Below are 22,467 nucleotides of genomic sequence, written 5' to 3' on the forward strand. Positions count from 1 at the left end.
TCAAAAAGCCCCAGCAGTGACAGCTGAAAACCACACTCCCTCAGAGCTCGAAGCTGTGAAATGCGAGGGTGCCTTGGTGCGGCAGAGAGGAACAATGCCCCAAAATACCAAAAGGTTGTTGGACGAAGCCCTCTCTGGATTTCTGAACCTGCTTCAATGCTAACAGCAATGTGGCTGGAATTCACTTTGTTCTCTCGGTGTCGACCATGGAAAGTTTTTTATATTCTAAAATATTTCTGAGTAGGACTCAGACATCCAATAGCTTGGACCTGACGTCACATATAGTTTATTCATCAAAGTCAGTTTAAAAGAACAAAGATACATCTGTTTTGCATTTCAGGCAGGCAGAACCCAGTAACTGTTTATTAAGACCAGCTACCAATCATCTTCCTCATAGTGTGCTTTATAGATCAGACCAAAATAACTTTGAAATATGTGCCTCTTCCAGATGTCTGCTAATTTTACCCACCATTATTTGTTCAGGAATAAATTTATGAACTCAGCTGTAGCAGGTTTCTGACTATCGTACCCACCATGAAACTTTGAAACAGCTTATTCCAGACCCTCCCTCACATCCATCCAGGTTCACTGCTTCTGTTTCTTCCAATGGGCAAGCCCCCACCCCCAGATACTGCATACCGCACTTTTACTTCAGCCTGATAAGAAAGGCAGAGTGCACATGTAAAACCTTTCAAAAGAATGCATTTAAAAAGCACGCGTTTCTTCGTCCATCCTTCGGGGGGCGTGGCCCCCCACATCTGTAGTCATCACCCCTTCGCTCTGCCAGTCCCAAGGCAGTCAGTCTGCCCTTCAGGACAGGCTCGCACGCGCGTCTCCCTCCGGCAGGCCTGCCTTGACCACCACAGCTGGAAGTGATCCTGGCCTTGCCTCTGAACTCATGTCGGATATGTAGTCCATTCAACTCAGATGGCATTTTACATTTACTGCCTGGCATATGTAGTCATCCTTTCACGTGTGTAGGTCTGTTTTCAACAAGCAGATAATAGGATTTTTGAGACCATGAAGATTACCATCCTTTGCTCTTTCCTTCGGCACTGTGCATTCGTTGGCTGACGGGAAGCAGGCGAAGTGTGCAGTGAGGGACCTGCCAAGCAGTAGCCTACCTGCATGTCTCCCTGCAGCCCAGGGCACCCGGGGGCAGAGCCAGCTGATTGCACTTTCTTGGGGAGTGAGTGTACTTTCATGGTCAATCTCTGATAGAAGACGTGGGACAGATCTGCATTTACAAACGTCTGTGTCACCCTTACCGGGTGAAGCTAGACCCAGAAAGAAAGCTTTAGAAACTCTGGACTTTCCTTGCCAACAATGTCACCTCTCAAAAAGCACGAGAGGGACCAAAAGGAAGATATTTCTGAACTTGATTCAGACCAGCAAGGAAAAAACCACCTGGCTGTGGAAGTGACAGGAAACGTGGAAGAAGGTGGTCTTGAGGGCAAGAGTCAGAGCCCATATTTTAAAAGGTCTGGGGGCAAACGGAAGGCCAGGAATGCCGCGAGCCCAGGAGGAGTTCCTGAGCACAGGTGCCCCCACACGGAGTCCAAGCCGTCTGCGACAGGACGGGGGACAGGAAGGAAAAAAGTGCAAACCAAGGGGCCTGCATGTGTCCAGGAGATCGGAATCCTGGAGGAGGGAGACAGTGCCCTAACAAAATCAGAAGGGTCCAGGGAGAGAGGTAAGAAAGCCTCGCACAAAAGGCTTCAGGCCAGCAGGACAACCCATCACTAACCTCCATTCAGCTGGCCCGGCCCTGGACCTGGCTCTCCATTCCCCTCCCTGTGGGCAGCCAAGCTAGCAGGTATGCACTGGCAGCCAAAGGGTTCACCCCATTTTCCGGGGGACCCCAGGGGTGGCTCATCCCGATTCTGGGTAGATATGACTCGAAGACTACTCCCGTGCTCCCCTCGGCTCACAGATGTCATCCTTGAGGATCCTTGAGACAGGGGGAGAGTCAGGGGTTTAATCTGAATCATTCCGAGGATGTCTACATGGTAAACAAAAATGGCAGGGGAAGGGGCACGGGGCCTTATTAAATGGGTAGGAATTTTCAGTTCTACAGATAAAGAGTTCTGGAGGCTGGTTGCACAAATACATGAATGTATTTAACACTACTGAATTATACACTTAAAAATGGTTAAAATAACAAATTTTATGTTATGTGTATTTTCCCACAATTAAACACTTTAAAAAATGGCAGGGGTGGGGAGGCCCAGGTGTCAAGAACCACTAAATCTTTCAGTGTTCCCCCGAGATGGGCCAGAGTGGTGAGGGTAAACGGGTGGGCACGGGGAAAGCCAGGCTACCCGGCGTGGAGAGCTATCTCCCACAGAACCTGGCGAGGAAGCTGGACCTATATCCTGACCTTCCCTTAGACAGTGACTTTAAGTGGTACTTGATCTAGGGGCCCGCCAGCCCATTTGATGACTGTCACATCTCTGGCTGCCTAGCAACACCACCCCCAACCCACAGACTCTGATGTAGCCTCCCAGGTACAAAGCACTGGATTTTCTATCCACAGACCACAGCCCCCCAAAAAGACTTTTTCACCTTTGCTACCCTTGTCGGAACAGTCTCGTTATCCTGCCTCTGTCCATGTCTTTGTCTTTTCGTTATTTATTAAATATTCTGTTGCGTGCCTGTCATGTGCTAAAAACTGCAGTAGGCACTAGAGATTTAATAATACACAAGAAAAACCCCACCTTCTTGGCACTCATAGTTCAGGGGGAGGTACAGAAACAAACTTTGGCATGAGCTCAATACCCACCAGGGTTGCAGGTGGCAGGGCTGGTACTGCCGTCAAGGGAACATATGATCATCTCTTTTCGCAGGGTCCAATAGAAACCCTGCTTGACTTTCAACTACACTGACTTACTAATGACTCGTCCTGCCACCCAACTACTCAGAAATTCTACCTTACATTAAATCAAAACCTGGCCCCCTCTAAGTTCTACTCTGTCCACAGACTGTGCTCAGAACCCTCTCTTACTGCTTCATGATCACTCTCATGCATAATTTCCCAAATCTTTGCCCAGTCCCAACTTCCCCCTTGCACTCTGTCCTCAGAACCTGTTTCCCATAAGGTACCTCCTCTCCATGTCCCGCTGTCTCCCTCAGACTACTCTCCACCCTGACCCCCACCCCACTCCAATAGTTCCCAGCCTGCATCTCATTCCTTACCACTCCTAAAAAAGGATTATTCATGAATGTCAAGTCAATCAATATCAGAGAGATCCTCTCTTATAATACTTTAAAAAATTAGAAATAGACCTAACAGAAACTTACTCTGGGTCTGCACCATTATCAGTAAAACACTTTGCCTGAAATTATGGAATGAGATGACATGAAATGAAATTTTAAAATTAAAAATTAAGTCCATTACACCTCACAACAGCAAAATGACATTTATCTCGTTAAACTCGATGATACGAACCTCAAAAACCCTCTGCTGTACCTCTTGCTGTCTTTTTGAGTCTTTGCATTAGGGGTAAGAGTCATGGGACCAAACAAGAGTCCTCTTCCATGTCTCTTTCCACCTCTGATCTCCATTAGTTTTCCATCTCCAAATTCCATTATACTTGGAAATCTTATCTTTTCCTGGCTTAACAGGAACTCCCAACTGCTTTCCAACAAGGGATGAAAGTATATCTCCCTCACTTCCACCTTTACCAGGTAATTCAAGCAGCCAACTAACCAGGAAAAGTGGCTGGTCCAAATCAAAGGAAAATGCTTGGCTGCTTCCCCAAACCTCTGGGGAAACAGAGGTGGGCTGTAAGGAAGGAATCCCCCGTGGAGCCATGGAGAGCCCACTCCTGCACCAGCTAAGAACGCCCAGGCAGATGGGTGGTGTGGGGCTGAGGACGGAGAGCAGAAGAAGAAGGGAGAGAAGAGGAGTGGAAAACTCCTCTGCATGAATTTTCCAGGTATAAGTGATGCTCTACTTTGGGGAAAAGAGCAGTAAATAATACTCGGAAAGAGGTAGTAGCCCTAAGTGATTTGGGAAAAATTCAAGGTCAGTCTGAATCAGCTCAGACCTGGACACAGCACCTGGTCATCTCTCCAGGAGCTTTGAGGACTTGCCTGTGCAGACATAACATGACAGTCAAGTTGTCCAAAAGTTCAAAAAAGTGCAGAATCTGGTGGGGAATCTAAAACACAAAATTCGATTTCTTAAACTTGGGTATACGTCATGTCCCCCAATGTCAAAAACAGGTACTAATTAGACAAAAAGAAGTCTCTTTGTTTCTTTGCCAGCATCTTTCACTCTAAACTTGCTGGCCACAACTGATTACCAGGATGGCAATAATCTAACAGAATGCCGGAATTAAAGCAACGCCATGGTTTTGTTTATGAGGCTGACGTAAGCATCTAATTTTTAAATTGAACACAGGCAGCATCCACTCTTCCCTGACTCAGACTGTCCTGATCTATTTAGCTGATGGTGTCTAAAAAAAAATTAGCACAATTCCACTTTTTATTGGCATAATTCAGAGACTGTTAGGTTCCTGACTGGCTCTGGCATGAACTCAGCCTTTCAGCTCTCCATGCAGTAACCCCATCTGGTGGTGGAGGGAATAACTGCAGGCTGTACAGTGCTAGGGGGTAAACTTGCCTTTTGCTGGTCTACTTCCAAAAACAATTTCCTGTGCTTATCTAAGTTTACCAGACACTGAATACATTAACTTGGCATGGTTTGATGGGATTCAAAGTATGTTGCTATTGAAATGAACATTGAAATGGTTTACAGCTTAAATATTTTAAAGCTGTTGGCTCCTTTGCTCATTTATTCGATACATCCTTCTTAAGTGCCTGCTATGTGCAAGCCCTGTGGCGGGCACTGGGACACCAAGGAAAATCAGGTATGGTTCCTGCCATCCAGGAACTGAGTACAGTTCGGTAGGAAGACAGGCAAATGATCATGCACCTCCATGGAGAGTCTCAGGAGGGTGTGGTACCCCAGCCAGCGCATGGCATAGTGTGTGCGCTCAAGTATTTGTTGAAGAAATGCTGAACAAGTGACTTGGAAACACACAGGAGGGACACCTAACCCAGGCTCAGCAGTGGTGGTGCAAAGCATTTAAAATATATACCATATGCCAATATGCCAAACTAATATCCTTATTTGGTGAACAGTTTTGGAGGAACAGACACATATCTCACACCGTGATGGCACTAAGTAATAAATCTGTACTTTCTTGGAAAATTGAGATAACCAGGACACTCTATTCTGCAAAATGCCAGGTACCCAAGGTCTTAGGTGTCTTAGGTGAAGCTATTATATTTTAATTAACACAGTCTCCTCTGCATGCTTGGTTGAGTGCAAAGTCACGTGCCATTTGGTTACAATGGGAAAGAAGAGATATACAAACCTTTCTTCTCTTGCTTGTCTTTGCTCTTCTCTTTTGTCTAAATATTCTCGGCTAATGGAAATATGCAGAAGAAACAAAATGGGGAAGGAAAAGAACAGAATTAGATGCTCATAAAATTGCCAAGAAATTATTAACAGAGTATATAATGAAAGCCCACTATCATATCAGAAATGGAAAGTGGTTGTCATTGAATTTTTAAAAAATAAATATAAAGGCTGTACTTTAAAAGTACTAAATATAATGAGTTTTCTATAAAATCACAGGGATGAAAACATGGGATTACTGGATTCACTCAGAGACTTTGCTAATTACTCTTCAGAAAGAAGACTAAGTATATGAGGGGAGGGGAGATAAAAACATTTTTAAAAGTTAAAACAATTCATAAATAAAATATGGCAATGACAAGCAAGCAATAGCTTTCAGAAGTGATTAACACACAATCAAGCTCTGGTAACTCCCCAACATTCATCTCAAGAATTAAATCTGAGTGGGCCCAAGTGTCTTGGCCATTTTGTGTTGCACTCTACAGTTTGCACATTCCTTCCAGGGCCCAGGATTCTTTCTCCGCATCCCTCACATTCTCGGTTTCTAAGCAGGGATCACTGGAAGCTCTTGCTTTGTGCATTCTCTCTTGTCTTTATCCACAAGATGTCCAAATTGGTCTAATTTTAATGTTTGTTTTTCTGTTCCTACTGGTGAGGTTCCAACTTGAATCTAAGTTTAAGACTGTGTGGTCAGTCACTTCTCAGTTAACCATTTGTTTTCCTGGAGAATTCTGACATCACAGTTTTCTATCTCACAAGGTAGCTTAAGTACTCCACCCCTCTGTGTACTGATAACTGGATATAAAGGGGTAGTAAGTCAGAGCAACTAAAGCAGGTTAGGAGGGGGAGAAAAAGCAACAAAGACACAAATTTGTTATCATTTATAAACATCCATTCTCATCACTTACCACACTAGAAATAATATTTCCCGTAACCCAGGAAACTTAAGATCATAATCGACAAAAATAACAACAGATAAGAATGCTTTGCAAAGAAAAAAGCACAAGGATCATGACTAACTTAAATCAGTGAAGTGGCTGATAAAGGATCAGCCATTTGGGTAATCCCAGGGACTACTCTATAAAGCTTTTCCTATTTCCTTCTTTGAATTTCTTTTCATTCACATCCTCAGATTTTCAGAATGGAACTGAAGTCATCAAAATTAATAGTTCTCTGCAGTCTTTACTGATGATCAGCATTCCTTTCTGGACAAGGATTATTTTGCCAGGGTCTCTCTATGCTCTTAAATGACGAGTGAGATCCTTTTATGACCAAGAGGAAATAGTGAATAGCTATGAACGTGATCTCTGAAGATAGGTTGCCCGGGTCTAATTCTCACTCTGCCAACATGTGTGCTGAATATATATTACAATGCACTCTTGTGCTATTCTTCTGGGACTTCAAAGATATAAATACTATTTGTATTGTTTCACAGGTCCATGAGGCACTGTTCATTTTTTTCAATATTTTGTTTTGTCTTTCAGATTGGAGAATTTCTGTTGTTTTAACATCAAATTCACTGACTCTTTCTTCTCTCATTTCTATTCTGCTGTTGAAAGCATTCAATGAATTTTTTATTTTGCTTATTGTATTTTTCAGTTCTACAAGTTTTTCCATTTGGTTCTTCTTTATATCTTCTATTTCTCTGCAGACTTTCCATTTGTTTCCAGAGTATTTGTCTTTATATCTTAGAACATGTTTATAATAACTGTTTTAAAGTCTTTGATAATGACAACATCTATGTCCATTTGTGGTTAGCATATTTTGATTCTCTTTTCCTTTAAGATTTTTCCTGTTTTTCTATGACAAGTTGTTTTGGATTGCATTCTGTACATTTTAAGTATTTTGTAATGAGACTCTGGGTCTTATTTAAATTCTATGAAGAACCTTGATTGTTTTCTTTTAGCAGGCAATCAACTAAGTCAAGCTCAGCCGGCAAGTTCTGACTGCCTTCTGATATTGGTTCCAATATTAGCTCAGTTTTCAAATATTTTTAGTGCTATTCATATCAGGCCCTTATATGCACCACCCAGTGGCCAGTCTGGGACCTGAGTGTGTTCCACTCTGTACTTAGATCTCAAAGCCTGTGGTATGCTGTTTAGGTCCTGAGCCACATGTGTACAAAACTAGAGATGATCTCAGGATTGCTCTCTTGATCTCTCTACTCTTTGTGACTTTCCCATCATTTTCTGGATTCCCTGGGTCTCCCTTCCTGGTCCTCTAGCCAGAAAGCTTGGGCTTTATTTTCCCTGCTCTGCTGCAGACTTTCAGTAATTCTATCTGCATACAGGGCAATGCAGCAAGAGGACACAGAGAGGAAGAAAAGTGCCCTTGCAGTCATGCTCTTCTGATCACAGGAAGGGTTCCCTCCCTCAGAGTCTTAGGCGCCTGCCTGGACACTGCTGCCATCACTGTGCTTCTGTAACAATATTGCTTGGAGGCTGGGGTAGGAGAGAAGAAAAAAATAAGAAAAACAGGAGACTTCTCAACTCTCTGACCCTCAGGAACTCCTTTTGCAGCTCCCCAGTCCAGAAAAAGAGGGCTTCTTTCAGAGCTCTTTCAGTTCACACTTGGTATGTGATTCTGAGTTTTGGAGTGCTGGTGAGTACATGCCATGTGATACTGGAGGGAAAAAATGGTAAACTCTCCCTGGTTTGGTGGAGCTTTGAATGCTAGTCTCCATCCCCAGTTCAATGCTAGTCTCCATCCCCAATTCACCTGCTCCCTTTTACAGTTCAGAGTTCTCAGAGCTCCATGCTTTAAATCTGTCCATGATTTATGGTTGCACTGAGTGATGTGGTAGAAGAGACAGGAGGGAGTGTGCTGATTCCATCTTTCCCAGAACTGGTACCCTGTTTTAAGAGGTTTGCAATCAAAATCTTTAGATGCGTAAGCTAATCTCTGAATTTTCCATGTGTTTCAGTCAGATTCTCTGCTGCTATTTGGTGGTGAAATATGTGAATCTCTCAGAAGGCACTGAATCAGGAAGCATTTAACCTGTTCCAGTGGTTTTACAAACTGGTCTTTCCGAAAGTGACAACTTCCAGAGCTACCTCATGAGAAATGGTGCATACAGGTCTGGTCTTTCCATATATCATTTGGTAGAAATCTGACAGCTCAAGGTATACCACACAATTATGGTATGAGAATGATGTTGGTTTACTTCATGCAGCCCATTAGCCCCATCTTACAAAAGTCAGGATTAGTGTTTCACCCACAGACTTGGGATACTTCTTTTCATGAGTTACGGTCAAGGCAAGTTCACAACTCTGCTCATGTTTTGGTCATTTCTACAATTATACATACTCTTCCTGGCTGCTGGAAAAAAAAACACTATTGAACTTGTAAATCCTCATTGACAATGCTTTACATTCTTTGTAGATTTCACTGGGAGTAATAGATTGGAATACTTTTCCCAAAAAAGTGAACTGAGGAAAAAGGAAGTGGAGATGGGAGAGAAATAAAAAAAAGAAAGAGTGTGGAAGCTATGGGAGAGGTGAATGGGAAGATGAAGGAGGGGGAAGGAAGGAGATGGGGAAGGCAAGAGGGAAGTAGGGGAAAGATAAAGGGGACAAAAGAATAGTAGAAGGAATGAAATGTGTAAGAAAAGTGTCTGGTGTTTTATAAAGCACTGCCCAGCTTGACCCAGGCAAAAGGGAGTGTTAGGAGGTTGACCAGGAGGATGGGGGCAATGTGGACAGCTGATCTGGCTGAAGGAGAAAAGGAGTGACGCTGGACTCAGTGGGGCAGACAGGCCAAGACAAGGAAGCTGGAGTAGGCCACACCAAAGAACACATCCTTGGAGCTGGATAGAGACCAAAGAGATCAGGGGGACACTGGGCTGGGAGTAATCAGCACAATGCCTCTTTCTCCCCCATAGAAGGAAAAATTATTGCTTAAAAAATATGAAATATTGCTACTGGGAGTAAGAAACAAACCAGAAAGTGGGAAAAGCATTTTCTTTTAGGCGTCCAATAGAATATGAATAAAACATGAGTAGCTTCAGGGGGAAATGGCTAATTAAGACGATTAGGTTCTCTGCCTTCAGGAAGGCCTGGATAAAACCATTTTAGATAACGAAGGACCCAGGAACACACAAGTCCTTAATTGTATTTGGCTGGCTGGCTGTGCTTCCTGCCATAGGTTCAAGGAAGACAGGCCATAACAAACCAGATGGAGCCTGTTTCAGGCATCGTCTTGCTCTTCCCTGAAAACAGAGACAGCATAGGAAGCAAGCATATTAATTTCTAACCCTTTAACACCAGTATTAACCATATGCAATGGTGAAGGCATGTGCTTTAACTTTCAGTTCATTCTTTAAAAAATCTTAAAATCCGTCTTACCTGAATTTGTTTCTTTCCTCCCGTTCTATTCTCTGCAACCTTTCTTCTCTCTCCTGTCGCCGCCTCTCTCTCTCTGCCGCCAAGGACTCTTGGTGCTGCCTAAAGGATGACGTGAGAAGACCACTCAGTGATGACCTAAAGATACAATGAGTTAATGTTTGATTGGCTTGTCCAGTGATTAAAAGTACTAATGCAGGAATCAGTCCGTCCTTGGTTAGAACTGAGGGTCTGCTAGTACCTAGGTAATACATGGGGAAAATTACTGAGTGTCTCAGGTCTTCTGTTTCAAGATCTTCATCTGTAAATGGAGGTAAATAACCTGCTTCATGTGCTCAGATGACAGAAAAGGGATAATGCATATAAAATACCAAGCAACATGCTTGGCATACAAGCAGTCATCAATAATGAGTGCTATTATTATCGACAAGTATTCCAGGAATATACTTAAAATATATATACATATTCTCTCTCTCCATACACACACACACACACACACACACACACACACACATTTTAAAACTGGTCTATGATAAGACTTTGATGAGCTGGAATCAACATTCAATCTAAAACTGTTTTTCTATTTTACATGTACTAAAAATATTTTGCCATACACCAGTTTCTCAATATACCTCCCAAAATAGTTATGTCATCTTAAAACACGATGTTGGGATGACAGATAAGGAGAAAGAGACAGCAATGGTCTGAAATCTGAATGCAATTAAGGAAATTTCTTTGCATGTCAAGAAGCATCCATGAACATGCAGCTTATTCAGAGGACGGCACTTGACTCTGGTAATACCACACAAACAATCTGGACTGTTCACTCAAGATGCTGTGACGGGGAAGGTCAGCTGTGTGACGGCCTCAGTGGAGAATCACAGGAAATGTTAAGTCAGGAGAATGGGTAGGAGAAGGCAAAATTAGATAACTTCATGGAAAATAAAGAAGAGGGTTAGCTGGGAAGAAGAGTCTGTTGGACCCCTGGGGAATAATAAACATAATCTGTTACAGACAATTGGCCCTTCATTTATTGAGGGGACAAGAAAACTTCTAAACTAAGACACAAATATTTCTAATATATAGCTTGGGTAATAGCCTACTTGAATTTGATGAAAATATACCTGCCTGGTGGGGAACACAAGGTCCCCCCAGGAGAAAGATGTGACTCTTGCATCACACACATTCTGCCGTAAGTCACACAGCTGCTCTCCCTAGAGAAGGTGAGTCACCTCTGGATATCAATCAGAGGTGGGAGGAGAAGTAGAGGGAAGAAACCACCATCCCCAGTAGCTACAGGGAGGGAGTAACCAAATCCTATGTAAGCAGCTTTTGGCAGGAAAGAGCTCTCTGCAGGAGAGAGCTCCTTTTGTCTTGTCACTTTAGCAAAGCTATATTGTAACTAACCTTAAACCAGGTGCCCCCATGCCCTACTCATCTCTGGCCCAAGCATACGTTTTAAACCTTTTGATCACACAATACCTTGCTTAACCTGTTGGTTCTTTCCTTAGATCAAAGAAGTAAAAATGAAGAATAAGTAATTAACAGATCACTAAATCTTTTCCCCAGCTTCCCTGTCAGTAATCCTATGAACAAACGGTGAGAACAAGATAGAATCTAAAGAAAGATTACAAGGAGTTGACAAGCCTGCATGCAATGGGATATGGCAATGAAGCTGACCCCCATCTCAATGATTAATTGAGATTACTCCCCCTTTTTCCCTTTAAAAATGTTCATGGCTGAGCAAAATCTTTGGAGTTGGTTTTGGGACACGAGTCCACCTTCTCCCCAGGATGCCGGTTTTCTGATTAAAGCAACCTTTCTGTTTCTACCAGCACTTGAATCTTTTCTTTTTAATTTTAATTTAATTTTACTTTTTAAAATTAATTTTTATTGGCGTATAGTTGCTTTACAATGCTGTGTTAGTTTCTGCTGTACAGCAAAGTGAATCAGCTATACGTATACATATATCCCCTCTTTTTTGGATTTCCTTCCCATTTAGGTCACCACAGAGCAATGAGTAGAGTTCCCTGTGCTACACAGCAGGCTCTCATTAATTATCTATTTTATACATAGTAATGTACATATGTCAATCCCAATCTCCCAATTCATCCCACCTCCCCCTTCCCCCTCCCCCCCCACCCAGTATCCATACATCTGTTCTCTACATTTGTGTCTCTGTTTCTGCTTTGCAAATAAGTTCATCTGTATCATTTTTCTAGATTCTACACATAAGTGATATTATATGATATTTGTTTTTCTCTTTCTGACTTACTTCACTCTATATGACAGGCTCTAGGTCCATCCACATTTCTGCAAATTGCACAATTTCGTTCCTTTCTATGGCTGAGTACTATTGCGTTGTATACATGTACCACATCTTCTTTATCCACTCTTCTATTGATGGACATTTTGTTTCCATGTCCTGGCTATTGTAAAGAGTGCTGCAATGGGGCTTCCCTGGTGGCGCAGTGGTTGGGAGTCTGCCTGCTAATGCAGGGGACACCGGTTCGAGCCCTGGTCTGGGAAGATCCCACATGCCGCGGAGCAACTGGGCCCGTGAGCCACAATTACTGAGCCTGCGCGTCTGGAGCCTGTGCTCCACAACAAGAGAGGCCACGATAGTGAGAGGCCTGTGCACCGTGATGAAGAGTGGCCCCCACTTGCCACAACTAGAGAAAGCCCTCGCACAGAAACGAAGACCCAACACAGCCAAAAATAAAATAAATAAATAAAAATAGTAAAACTCTTCCCTAATATAAAAAAAAAAAAAGAGTGCTGCAATGAACATTGGGGTACATGTATCTTTTTGAATTATGGTTTTCTCCAGGTATATGTCCAGGAGTGGGATTGTTGGGTCACATGGTAGTTCTATTTTTAGGTTTTTAAGGAACCTCCATACTGTTCTCCATAGTGGCTGTATCAATTTACATTCCCACCAACAGTGGAAGAGGGTTCCCTTTTCTCCACATCCTCTCCAGCATTTATTGTTTATAGATTTTTTGATGATGGCCATTCTGACTGGTGTGAGGTGATACCTCATTGTAGTTGTGATTTGCATTTCTCTAATGATTAGCGACGTTGAGCATCTTTTCATGTGTTTGTTGGCCATCTGTATCTCTTCTTTGGAAAAATGTCTATTTAGGTCTTCCACCCATTTTTTTGATTGGGTTGTTTGTTTTTTTGATATTGAGCTGCATGAGCTGTTTGTGTATTTTGGAAATTAATCCCTTGTCAGTTGCTTCATTTGCAAATATTTTCTCCCATTCTGAGGGTTGTCTTTTCATCTTGTTTATGGTTTCCTTTGCTAAAGCACTTGAATCTTGAGTATTGACTTTTGAGCAGAGAGCAGCCAGACCTAAGTTCAGTAACACCTATATTCTCAGCTCACTAGGCAGCTACTATAGCACCTTGGACCCGTAGGCATAGATAGAATTTTATTTATCTTTCATATAAACAAAGTCCAGACTAGCTTGTGTAACTTCTATCTTATTTAAGATACTGTTACCTATTTATTTTTCTGTTATATACAGTCAAATCTAATCCACAATCAGAGTGGAGGGGTTGCCTGTGCCACTCACAAAGTGATTGAGAGAAATTGTTATGAATGTAACAGACTTGTTTAACTTGATTAATAAGTTTAACCTAGCAGATGACCATATATAACCTGGTGCCCCAAATTAAAGAAAATGCAATCTTCTCAAATACACAGGAACTATTCAAAAACTGACGGTCAATCCTGTGACAAAGTTCAAGCTCGTGAATGAATACCAAGAATTGGTTTTCATGTGGGCTACCTTCCTAACCACAATGCAATTGACTTAAAAATAAATAACAAGAAGATACATCTGAAAAATCCATATAATTGGAAAAATTTTAAACCTTTCTAATTAACTCAGGTCAAAGAAGAAAATTAGAAAACATTCAAAGAGTATTATAATGAAAAGACTATATATCAAAATTTTTAGGATGCTTCTAAAGCATAATGAGTGGTCAACTCAACAATTTGAAAAGCAAGAATGTAATAAATTCATTATTCTTAGGACTAGAAGAGAGCTTTCTAAACCTGACAATGGGTATTCAGTAAAAAAAAATTTTTTTAACTATGGTAAGCACCATTCTTAATGCTGAAACATTAAGAGCAGTTTAACATTAGAAGTGATACAAGGATACCCCCAGAATTGCCTGTATTTGACGTTATTCTTAGACAGTACACTAAGATAAGTAAAACAAATAAAAGCATAAGGAAGGGAAAGAAATACAATGCCATTATTTGCAGATAATATCATCTTTTTAGAGAATCCAAAAAAACCCCTACAAGTTATTAGAATTAATAAGAGTCTAGCAAGGTTTCTCAATATAAAATGTACAAATAGCAATTGTATTTTCATATATCAGCAACAATTTACCAAGTTAACCACAAGGTAACTATGAATTACTTAATTATATGAAAGACATTTATAAAACTTTATTAAAAGACCCAAATAAATGATAACTATATCACATTCACATATAGAAAGATTCAATATAGTCGAGATGCCAATGCCAATTCTTTTTCAATTTATACAATTCTAATACAATTCCAAATCAATTTTATTCAACATTCCAAAAGGATTTTCCATGGAACGTTACAAGGTGGCTCCAAAATTTTTATGGAGGAACTGAGATCCAGGAATAACCAAGACAATTTTGAATAAGAACAAAGTGGATCACTGGCCCCACTGTATATCAAGCCCATTCTAAAACCACAATGATCAAATGTGAATGTGGTCTTGGTGCAAGAACAGAAACATGGAATGACACAGGCTCATACACATACGGAATCTTGATTCATGATAGATGTGTCATTACTTATCAGCAGGAAGGAAATGAACTATTTAACAAATGGTGCTGAGACAACTATTAGCTATATAAGACAAAATACAGTTAGCCCTTCCTCATACCAGACACAAAAATAAATTCTAGGAAGTTTAAGTGAAAATGTAAAAAGCAAAACTTTACAACTTCTAGATATTAGGATAGGAAAGAATTTTTTTAGACAAGAAACCCAAAAGGGCAATCAAAAAGGGAAAATTTAATACATATGCATACGTTAAAATTTAAAATTTGTATACATTGAAAGACTAAGGATAAAGAAAAGCCACAGCCTGGAAGAAGCTAACTGTAACACATATAAACCACAAAGTATTAGTAAACTCAATACAAAGAGAACCCCTCTAAATCAGTATGAAAAAGACAAACTACCCAGTGGAAAAATGGGAAATGGAAAAATGAGCAAAAGATAATGGGCATTTCACTGAAGAAGAAAATTAAATCGCCAATAAATATATGAATGCTACTCATCTTCACTAGAAATCAGGGAAAGGAAATGTAAGCTAAACCCATAGTGAGATATTGTTTCACACCTCTCAGGTTGAAGACAGACAAAAATTAGTGCCTGATGACACTAAGCATTGCCACAGAATAAGACAACAAGAACTCCTATATATTGCTTCTGGGAGTCTAAGGGGATAAAATCATTTTGGAGAAACTTAATACATTTGAAGATGTGCATATCCTGCAACCCAGCAATTCCACTTCCAGGTTTATACTAGAGAGTAACCTTTGCATGTGTAAAGATGACAGACATGTACAAGAATATAATATATTACACCGTTTTGTACTGCTAATGGTTAATAATTAGAAACAGCATAAATATCTACAAATGGAATACTCTATACTTGAGAAAATGAATGAAATAGAGTGATACGGACTAACTTGGATGATTCTCAAAAGCACAATATATTGACAGTGACAAGTAGTTTAAAGAACATGAACAGCATGCTATCATTTTTATGAAGTTTAAATACATGCAGAGCAAAACCACACACTATTTAGGGATACATGATATTTAGAAAAATATAAAAACATATAAGGAAATGGTAAACACCAAATTCAGGGTAGTGGTCATCTCCAGGGAAGAAGAAAAGAGATGAAGTCTTCAATTTTATATATAATGTTCTTTATTGCTCTATAATTTCTGTAATTATCTACAATTTTCTGTAAGCCTGGAATACATTTTTAAAATTCATTCCACTTCTCTTTAATAATCAAAAGTCCTTGGGTAGACAAATAGCTCATAGTTAATATAAAATATCTTTGAAGCCCCAAGCTAGCTGAACATTAAAAGTTATGTCCAATTACAAAATTTAAAAACAAAAAACAAAACAAAAAATAAGGTACCCTACATAGGACAATTATTTTAGGCGAATCTGATTCTAGCTCAGCTCCCAGCCTGCCCTGTGTGGTGGTCTTCGTAAGAATCAGCAGCTTCATCTCTTGAGTTCTCTTTTCAGAGGGAGGAGAGAGAAGCTCTTGGGTGAGGAGCAAAATAAGGACCTTGCCATTTCCCCTTACGCTTCTGACTTTAATTTGTTCTTCTAAATATATCAGCTTGTTTCAAGAAAACTTCATGCATGGTAACTTAATAATGGGTCATTAGTGGCTATACTAATGAGGTTACAGTGAAGCTTCTCTATATCATTCATTAACATCATTTCCTTGTTTCAAATGAGAATATTGGAGCTTGTTTAAAATTAGAATAGTATTAGAACTTGAGAAAGTAAAAAGTGTTCAATCTTGTCTAGTGGATGCTGTCATTCCTTCCCGGGTGCCTCTAAGGAAGGGGAATGCAGATGATCCCCTGTCCACTGAGACGCTGCAAAGGCAGACCTCGTGTTGGCTCTGAGGCCAGTGTATACCAGTGAACACACAGGCAGGCAGCGTTAACAACATGTGGAGGCTCTTTTCTTTCAGAACTGAGATGTGAGCGGCTAATGCAAAGCAATGAAGACTGGTTCCTCTTTTCCTAAAATGCAGCCAATGCCTTCTACAATTCAAGATCCATTCTCTTGGGTGCCCTAACACAGATTCCTGTAGCAGGAAAGGGCAATTAAAGGGCCTCATGAACATATAAGCTACTTTGGTCATACTGGAAACAAAGAGTTATACATATAATATTAATAAATTAAATTTCCCTAGATCTCCCTCTACCTAGATAAGCCAAACGTGTAAGAGTATAAACCCTGGCCCTATAAATCCTGTTTCTGGAAATAAGCTTACCTATAATACCAATGCTGGAATGCATTCAAACCATACAAAGGGAATATCCCAAATCATTGCTAAAAAAAAAAAAAAAAAAAAAAAAAAAAAAAAACCCAAACACCAAAATTCAAGCTAGTATGGTGAATTTTTCTCTTTATAAAGGCATCTTTAACAGATTTTTATCTTTCATATTCAATCTTTCAGGAAAATGCCTGTAGTGATTGGAAGTTGTTGCATTGTTTAATCGTGGCCAGTCTGGGGACAAGCTAGGGGGTAAAGGAATAAGCACAAGGCTTTTGATTGAGAAAACCTGAGTATGACCAGTCATTTTACCTCTCTGAGCCTCACTTTACATGTTTGTAAAACGGAGGTAATAATACTTCCAACTCATGAAGTACTATTAGGTTTACATGAGAGTGTACCCATGAGTTTGCTTAGAACAGCATCTGGGCCACAGTAGACGCTGAACCGACATCACTTTATGTTGGGAGTCTAAACTCTACAGATGCAGGGGAGTTCCAGCCTGAGGTTCCCAGCCTCAGGGGCCAGAGTGGGCTGTGGGTTTGATCTGAACCTTCCCATCATGGCTACAAGCTGGTCCATCATCAGGACTGCGTGCCACCCGGAATGCACCTGGAAAGCTGAAGTCATCTAAGTTACACCCAAGGCAGCTGCAACCAAGTGAAGCCACATAAGAATGCAGGTGGCCAGAGGCCAGAGAGATTTTGCAAGGGAGTGGATGATATACTCTGAGTGAGAGGAATTGCAGTATTTAACCTTGGCCGTAAAAGTCTCCAGGAACTGCCCCAGAAATCCCATCTGGTTCAAGCCTCCCTTGCTGGGACGTCTGGAACAGGAACTCGATTGCACTGAAATATGGTTGATAATAATAGTTAACATTTATGGAGACAATACAGTGTGCCAATTATTTTACACAAAATGGCTCTTTTAATCCCTACAACTTCTTGTACTAAGTTCTATTATTATCTCCTTTATAGATGAGGAAATTGAGGCACAGCGAAGTTAAATTTAGGATGTATCAGAGCTGAGCTTTTAAACAGGCCTATCAGGCCAGAGCCCCCATATTGACCTATATTCCTTCTGTCCCCACACCATGGGTACTTAGCAAAGTACCATTCCTGCAGTACTTGCCACAGTACATGTCTCAGCTTAAATACTTATTTTTTTTCATTTCTTTCCTAAAAATGACCACTACCCTAAATTTGGCCATCATCATTTCCATATATGTTATTATATTTCCTCTTGCAGTCTAAGTTTCTGGGCCAGATCCTATTTTCTCATTCATCTCTGCATCCTGGCACTTAGAAGAGCTGCATGACTAGTCACCTGATGAATCAATTAGATACTGAATAATGAGGATGTATCAAGTCAGAGTCATCTGTATATGTTAGTCTATATGTGTCTACAGCCCCAGCCCATTCTCTGAGGGAAGACACATGATGAAGACCTGCTGAGATAATGTTTTTGCATAGGACCCTGTGCCCTGGCAACAGCTAAGTGAACACAGAGTGGGTTCCTGCCCCAAAGGTAGCTCATCCAAAGGCAAGCCGTCTAGCGGTGTGTGAGGCTTCTGGTGTAGAAGGCCGAGCTAATCATAGTCGTGTGTCCAGGACTTTGAACTGGAAAGCGAGGAGAGAATATGTAGTTGGGAGAAGCAGAAGCCAAAGGGTCAGGGGGCATCAGTTAAAGTTGTAAGAAGTAAACTATTAGACTAAACATAGCTCTGGTCCTGCCTAAAGCTAAAAACATGAGGCCTGCAAGGATCAAACTTTTATTTTATTTTATTTATTTATTTTTTTTGGCCACACTGTATGGCATGTGGGATCCTAGTTCCCCGACCAGGGATCGAACCTGCACCCCCTGCATTGGAAGCATGGATTCTTAACCACTGGACCACCAGGGAAGTCCAAGGATCAAACTTTCTGAATGAATCACATCATAGAACAAAGCTCAAGAATATTTATAGGAATCCAAAAAAAAGATAATTTACAAGGTGTGGCATCCATTAAGAAATGACCAGGCAGGCAAACAAGGAAGAAAATACAACCCATAAAGAAGAAATAAAATCTATCTATTGAAAACAATCCAGAAATGACATAGATGATAGAACTAGGTGGCTAGAACATTAAAAGTTATTATGACTATAGTCCATAGATTCAAGAAGTTAAAGAAACTATGAACATGTTAAGACATGAAAGGTATAAAAAAGAGCCCAGTTCAGATGATCTGAATAGACATTTTTCCAAAGAAGGCATAAAGATGGCCAAGAGGCACATGAAAAGATGCTCAATGTCACTAATCATCAGTGAGATATCACCTCACACCTGTCAGAATGGCTATTATCAAAAGGACAAGAAATAACAAGTGTTGGCAAGGATGTGGAGAAAAGGGAACCCTTGTTCACTGTTGGTAGGAATATAAATTGGTGCAGCCATTATGGAAAACAGTATGGAGGTTCCTCAAAAAATTAAAAACAGAACTACCATATGACCCAAAATTTCCACTTCTCGGTATTTGTCCAAAGAAAACAAAAACACTAATTTGAAAAGATATATGAATCCCTATATTAATTGCATCATTATTTACAATAGTCAAGATGTGGAAACCTAAATGTCCACTGATGGATGAATGGATAAAGAAGATGTGGTATATATACACAATGGAATATTATTCAGGCATAAAAAAGAATAAAATCTTGACATTTGTGATAACACAGAAGGACCTTGTGAAATAAGTCAGACAAAGAAAGACAAATATCACATAATTTCATTCATATGTGGAATCTTAAAAAAAACAAATGAACAAACAAAACAAACTCATAGATACAGAAAACATATTGGTGGTTGCCAGAGAAGGGGGTGTCAGGAGTTAGACAAAATAGGTGAAAGGTATTAAGAGGTACAAACTTCTAGATATAAAATAAATAAGTCACAGGAATGTAACTATAGTCAATAATGCTGTACTTCATATTTGAAAGTTGTTAAGAGAGTAAATCTTAAAAGTTCTCATCACAAGAGAAAACAACTGTAACTTTGTATGTTGACAGATCATAACTAGACTTATGGTATGATCCTTCTGCAATGTACACAAATGTTGAATCATTATGTTGTACACCTGAAACTAATATAATGTTGTATGTCAATTACACTTCAATTTAAAAAAAGAATTCAGTGGTAAAGGTGACTGACGCTTGAGAAAAAAAAATTGTGAACCTGAAGGCATAGAAATGGAAACTATTCAAAATGAAACATATTGCGAAAAAAGACTGGAAAAAATCAATAGAGCACCCATAAACTTTGGTAAAACTTCAAGTTGCTCAATATATATGCAATTGAAGTCATCAAAAGAAAGGAGAGGTGAAAAGTACCCCCAAAACTTGAAGAAATAAGCACTGAAAATTTTCCCATTTTGATAAAAACTATAACCCATAGACCCAAGAATCTTAACAAGCCTCAAGCACAAGAAACATGAAGAAAACTATATGGAGGTATATCAAAATCAAAATTTTAAAACCAATGATAAAGAGAGAATCTCTTTATCCACCAGAGGAAAAAAGACACATTGCATGCAGAGGTACAAAAAAAATTACAGAATGTTTACTGTCAGAAACAATGTAAAATAGAAGAAAGTAGAGCAACATCTTTAAACCACTAAAAGAAAAAAACCCTGTCAATCTATAATCTCTACCCAGCAAAAATATCTTTCAAAAATGAAGGTGAGGGATTTCCCTGGTGGCACAGTGGATAAGACTCTGTGCTCCCAATGCAGGGGACCCGGGTTCAATCCCTGGTCAGGGAACTAGATCCCACATGCATGCCGCAACTAAAAGTTTGCATGCCACAACTAAGGAGCCCTCCTGCCGCAACTAAGACCCAGTGCAGCCAAATAAATAAATAAATAAATAAATTTTTTTAAAAATGAAGGTGAAATAAAGACCTTTTCAGACATATAAAAATGGAAAGAATTCACCATCAGTATACCTGCACTACAAGAAGTGTTAAAGAAAATCCTTCAAGCAGAAGATAAATGACACCACATAGCCATCTGGATCTACACAAAGAAATTAAAAGCAATAGAAAAGATAAGATAGGTAAATACAAAGCATATTTATTATTATTTAAATACCTTTAAAAGATAATAGATTGATTAAAGCAAGCATAATAACAATATATCAATCACAAATTGATAATCACATTACATATAAATGCTCAAACACCCTCAATTAAAAGGCAGAGATGGTCAGATTCAATAAAAAAGCAAGACTCAACAATATGCTGTCTACAAAAACAAAACAAAACCCACTTTAAATATACAACTAATTCCACCCAATTTAAATATAAAACATATAAAATGTTCTACCCAATAATATCAGGATACATATTCTTTTCAAATGCACACAGAACATTTGCCACAATAGACCATATTCTGGGATATAAATTAAAGCTCCATAAATTTAAAAGGATTCAAGCCATACAAAATATGTTCTCTGTCCCCAGTTTTATTAAATTAGAAATCCATAACAGAAAGATCTGGAAAATCCACAAATATTTATAAGCTAAATAAATACTTTGAAATAACCCATGGATAAAGGAGAAATCAAAAGGGAAATTAAAAAGCATTTTGAACTAAGTGAAAATAAGAACACAACATGTTAAAAATTTGTGGGATGCAGCTAAAGCAACATGTAGAGGAAAATTTATAACACTAAATGCCTATATTAGAAAAGGCAATAAGTCTCAAATCAATGGCATCATCTTCCAACTTAGAAAAATAAGAGCAAATTTAACCCAAAGTAAGCAGAAAAAAAGGATATATAGAGAGTAGAAATCAATGAAACATAAAACAAAAATATTAGACAATTAAGTGAAACCAAAAACTGATTCTTTAAAATCAATAAAATTGATAAACCTCTAGGCAGACTGATCAGGAAAAAAAGAGAGAAGACAAAAATTATGAACTTTAGGATTGAAAGAGATATTAAAAGAATAATAAGGGAATATTTTGAAGAATTTTACGCCAATAAATTTGACAACTTAGGTGAAATGGAAAAATTCCTTGAAAGACAAAAACTCCTAACAGTCACTCAAGAAGAAATAGATGACCTGATGTGGATTGATATCAGATAAACATCTATTAAAGATATTGAATTTGGGGGCTTCCCTGGTGGCGCAGTGGTTGAGAATCTGCCTGCCAGTGCAGGGGACGCAGGTTCGAGCCCTGGTCTGGGAGGATCCCACATGCTGCGGAGCAACTGGGCCCATGAGCCACAACTGCTGAGCCTGCATATCTGGAGCCTGTGCTCCTCAACAAGAGAGGCCGCGATAGTGAGAGGCCCGTGCACCGCGATGAAGAGTGGCCCCCGCTTGCCGCAACTAGAGAAAGCCCTCGCACAGAAACGAAGACCCAACACATCCATAAATAAATAAATAAATAAATAAATAAATAAATAAATAAATAAACTGCAATCTCTTTAAAAAAAAAAGAGATTGAATTTGTAGTTTAAAACTTTCCTATGAAGAAAACTTTACTCCCAGAGAGCTTCCCTGGTGAATTCTAAGAAATATTTAAGGAATAAATAACACTAATGCTATGCAA

At 39.6% G+C, this 22,467-nt stretch overlaps 1 protein-coding gene across 5 annotated transcripts in view; it reads right to left on the reverse strand.

Moving 5' to 3' along the window:
* The window catches only part of FHOD3 (formin homology 2 domain containing 3), a 495,595-nt gene that overhangs the window by 105,180 nt on the left and 367,948 nt on the right, over window positions 1–22,467 (reverse strand). For 4 of the 5 annotated variants that reach the window (XM_057527272.1, XM_057527269.1, XM_057527268.1 and 1 more), the window contains 2 exons: window positions 9,772–9,906; window positions 5,385–5,435 (listed from right to left, as the gene is read on the reverse strand). In XM_057527272.1, coding sequence (XP_057383255.1) covers window positions 5,385–5,435; window positions 9,772–9,906 — 186 coding nt within the window. The remainder of the gene's footprint in view (window positions 1–5,384; window positions 5,436–9,771; window positions 9,907–22,467) is intronic. The other variant, XM_057527271.1, reaches the window with a different exon arrangement.

The sequence above is a fragment of the Balaenoptera acutorostrata genome, chromosome 13 (genome assembly GCF_949987535.1).
Source record: "Balaenoptera acutorostrata chromosome 13, mBalAcu1.1, whole genome shotgun sequence".
Classification (NCBI taxonomy): Eukaryota; Metazoa; Chordata; class Mammalia; order Artiodactyla; family Balaenopteridae; genus Balaenoptera; species Balaenoptera acutorostrata.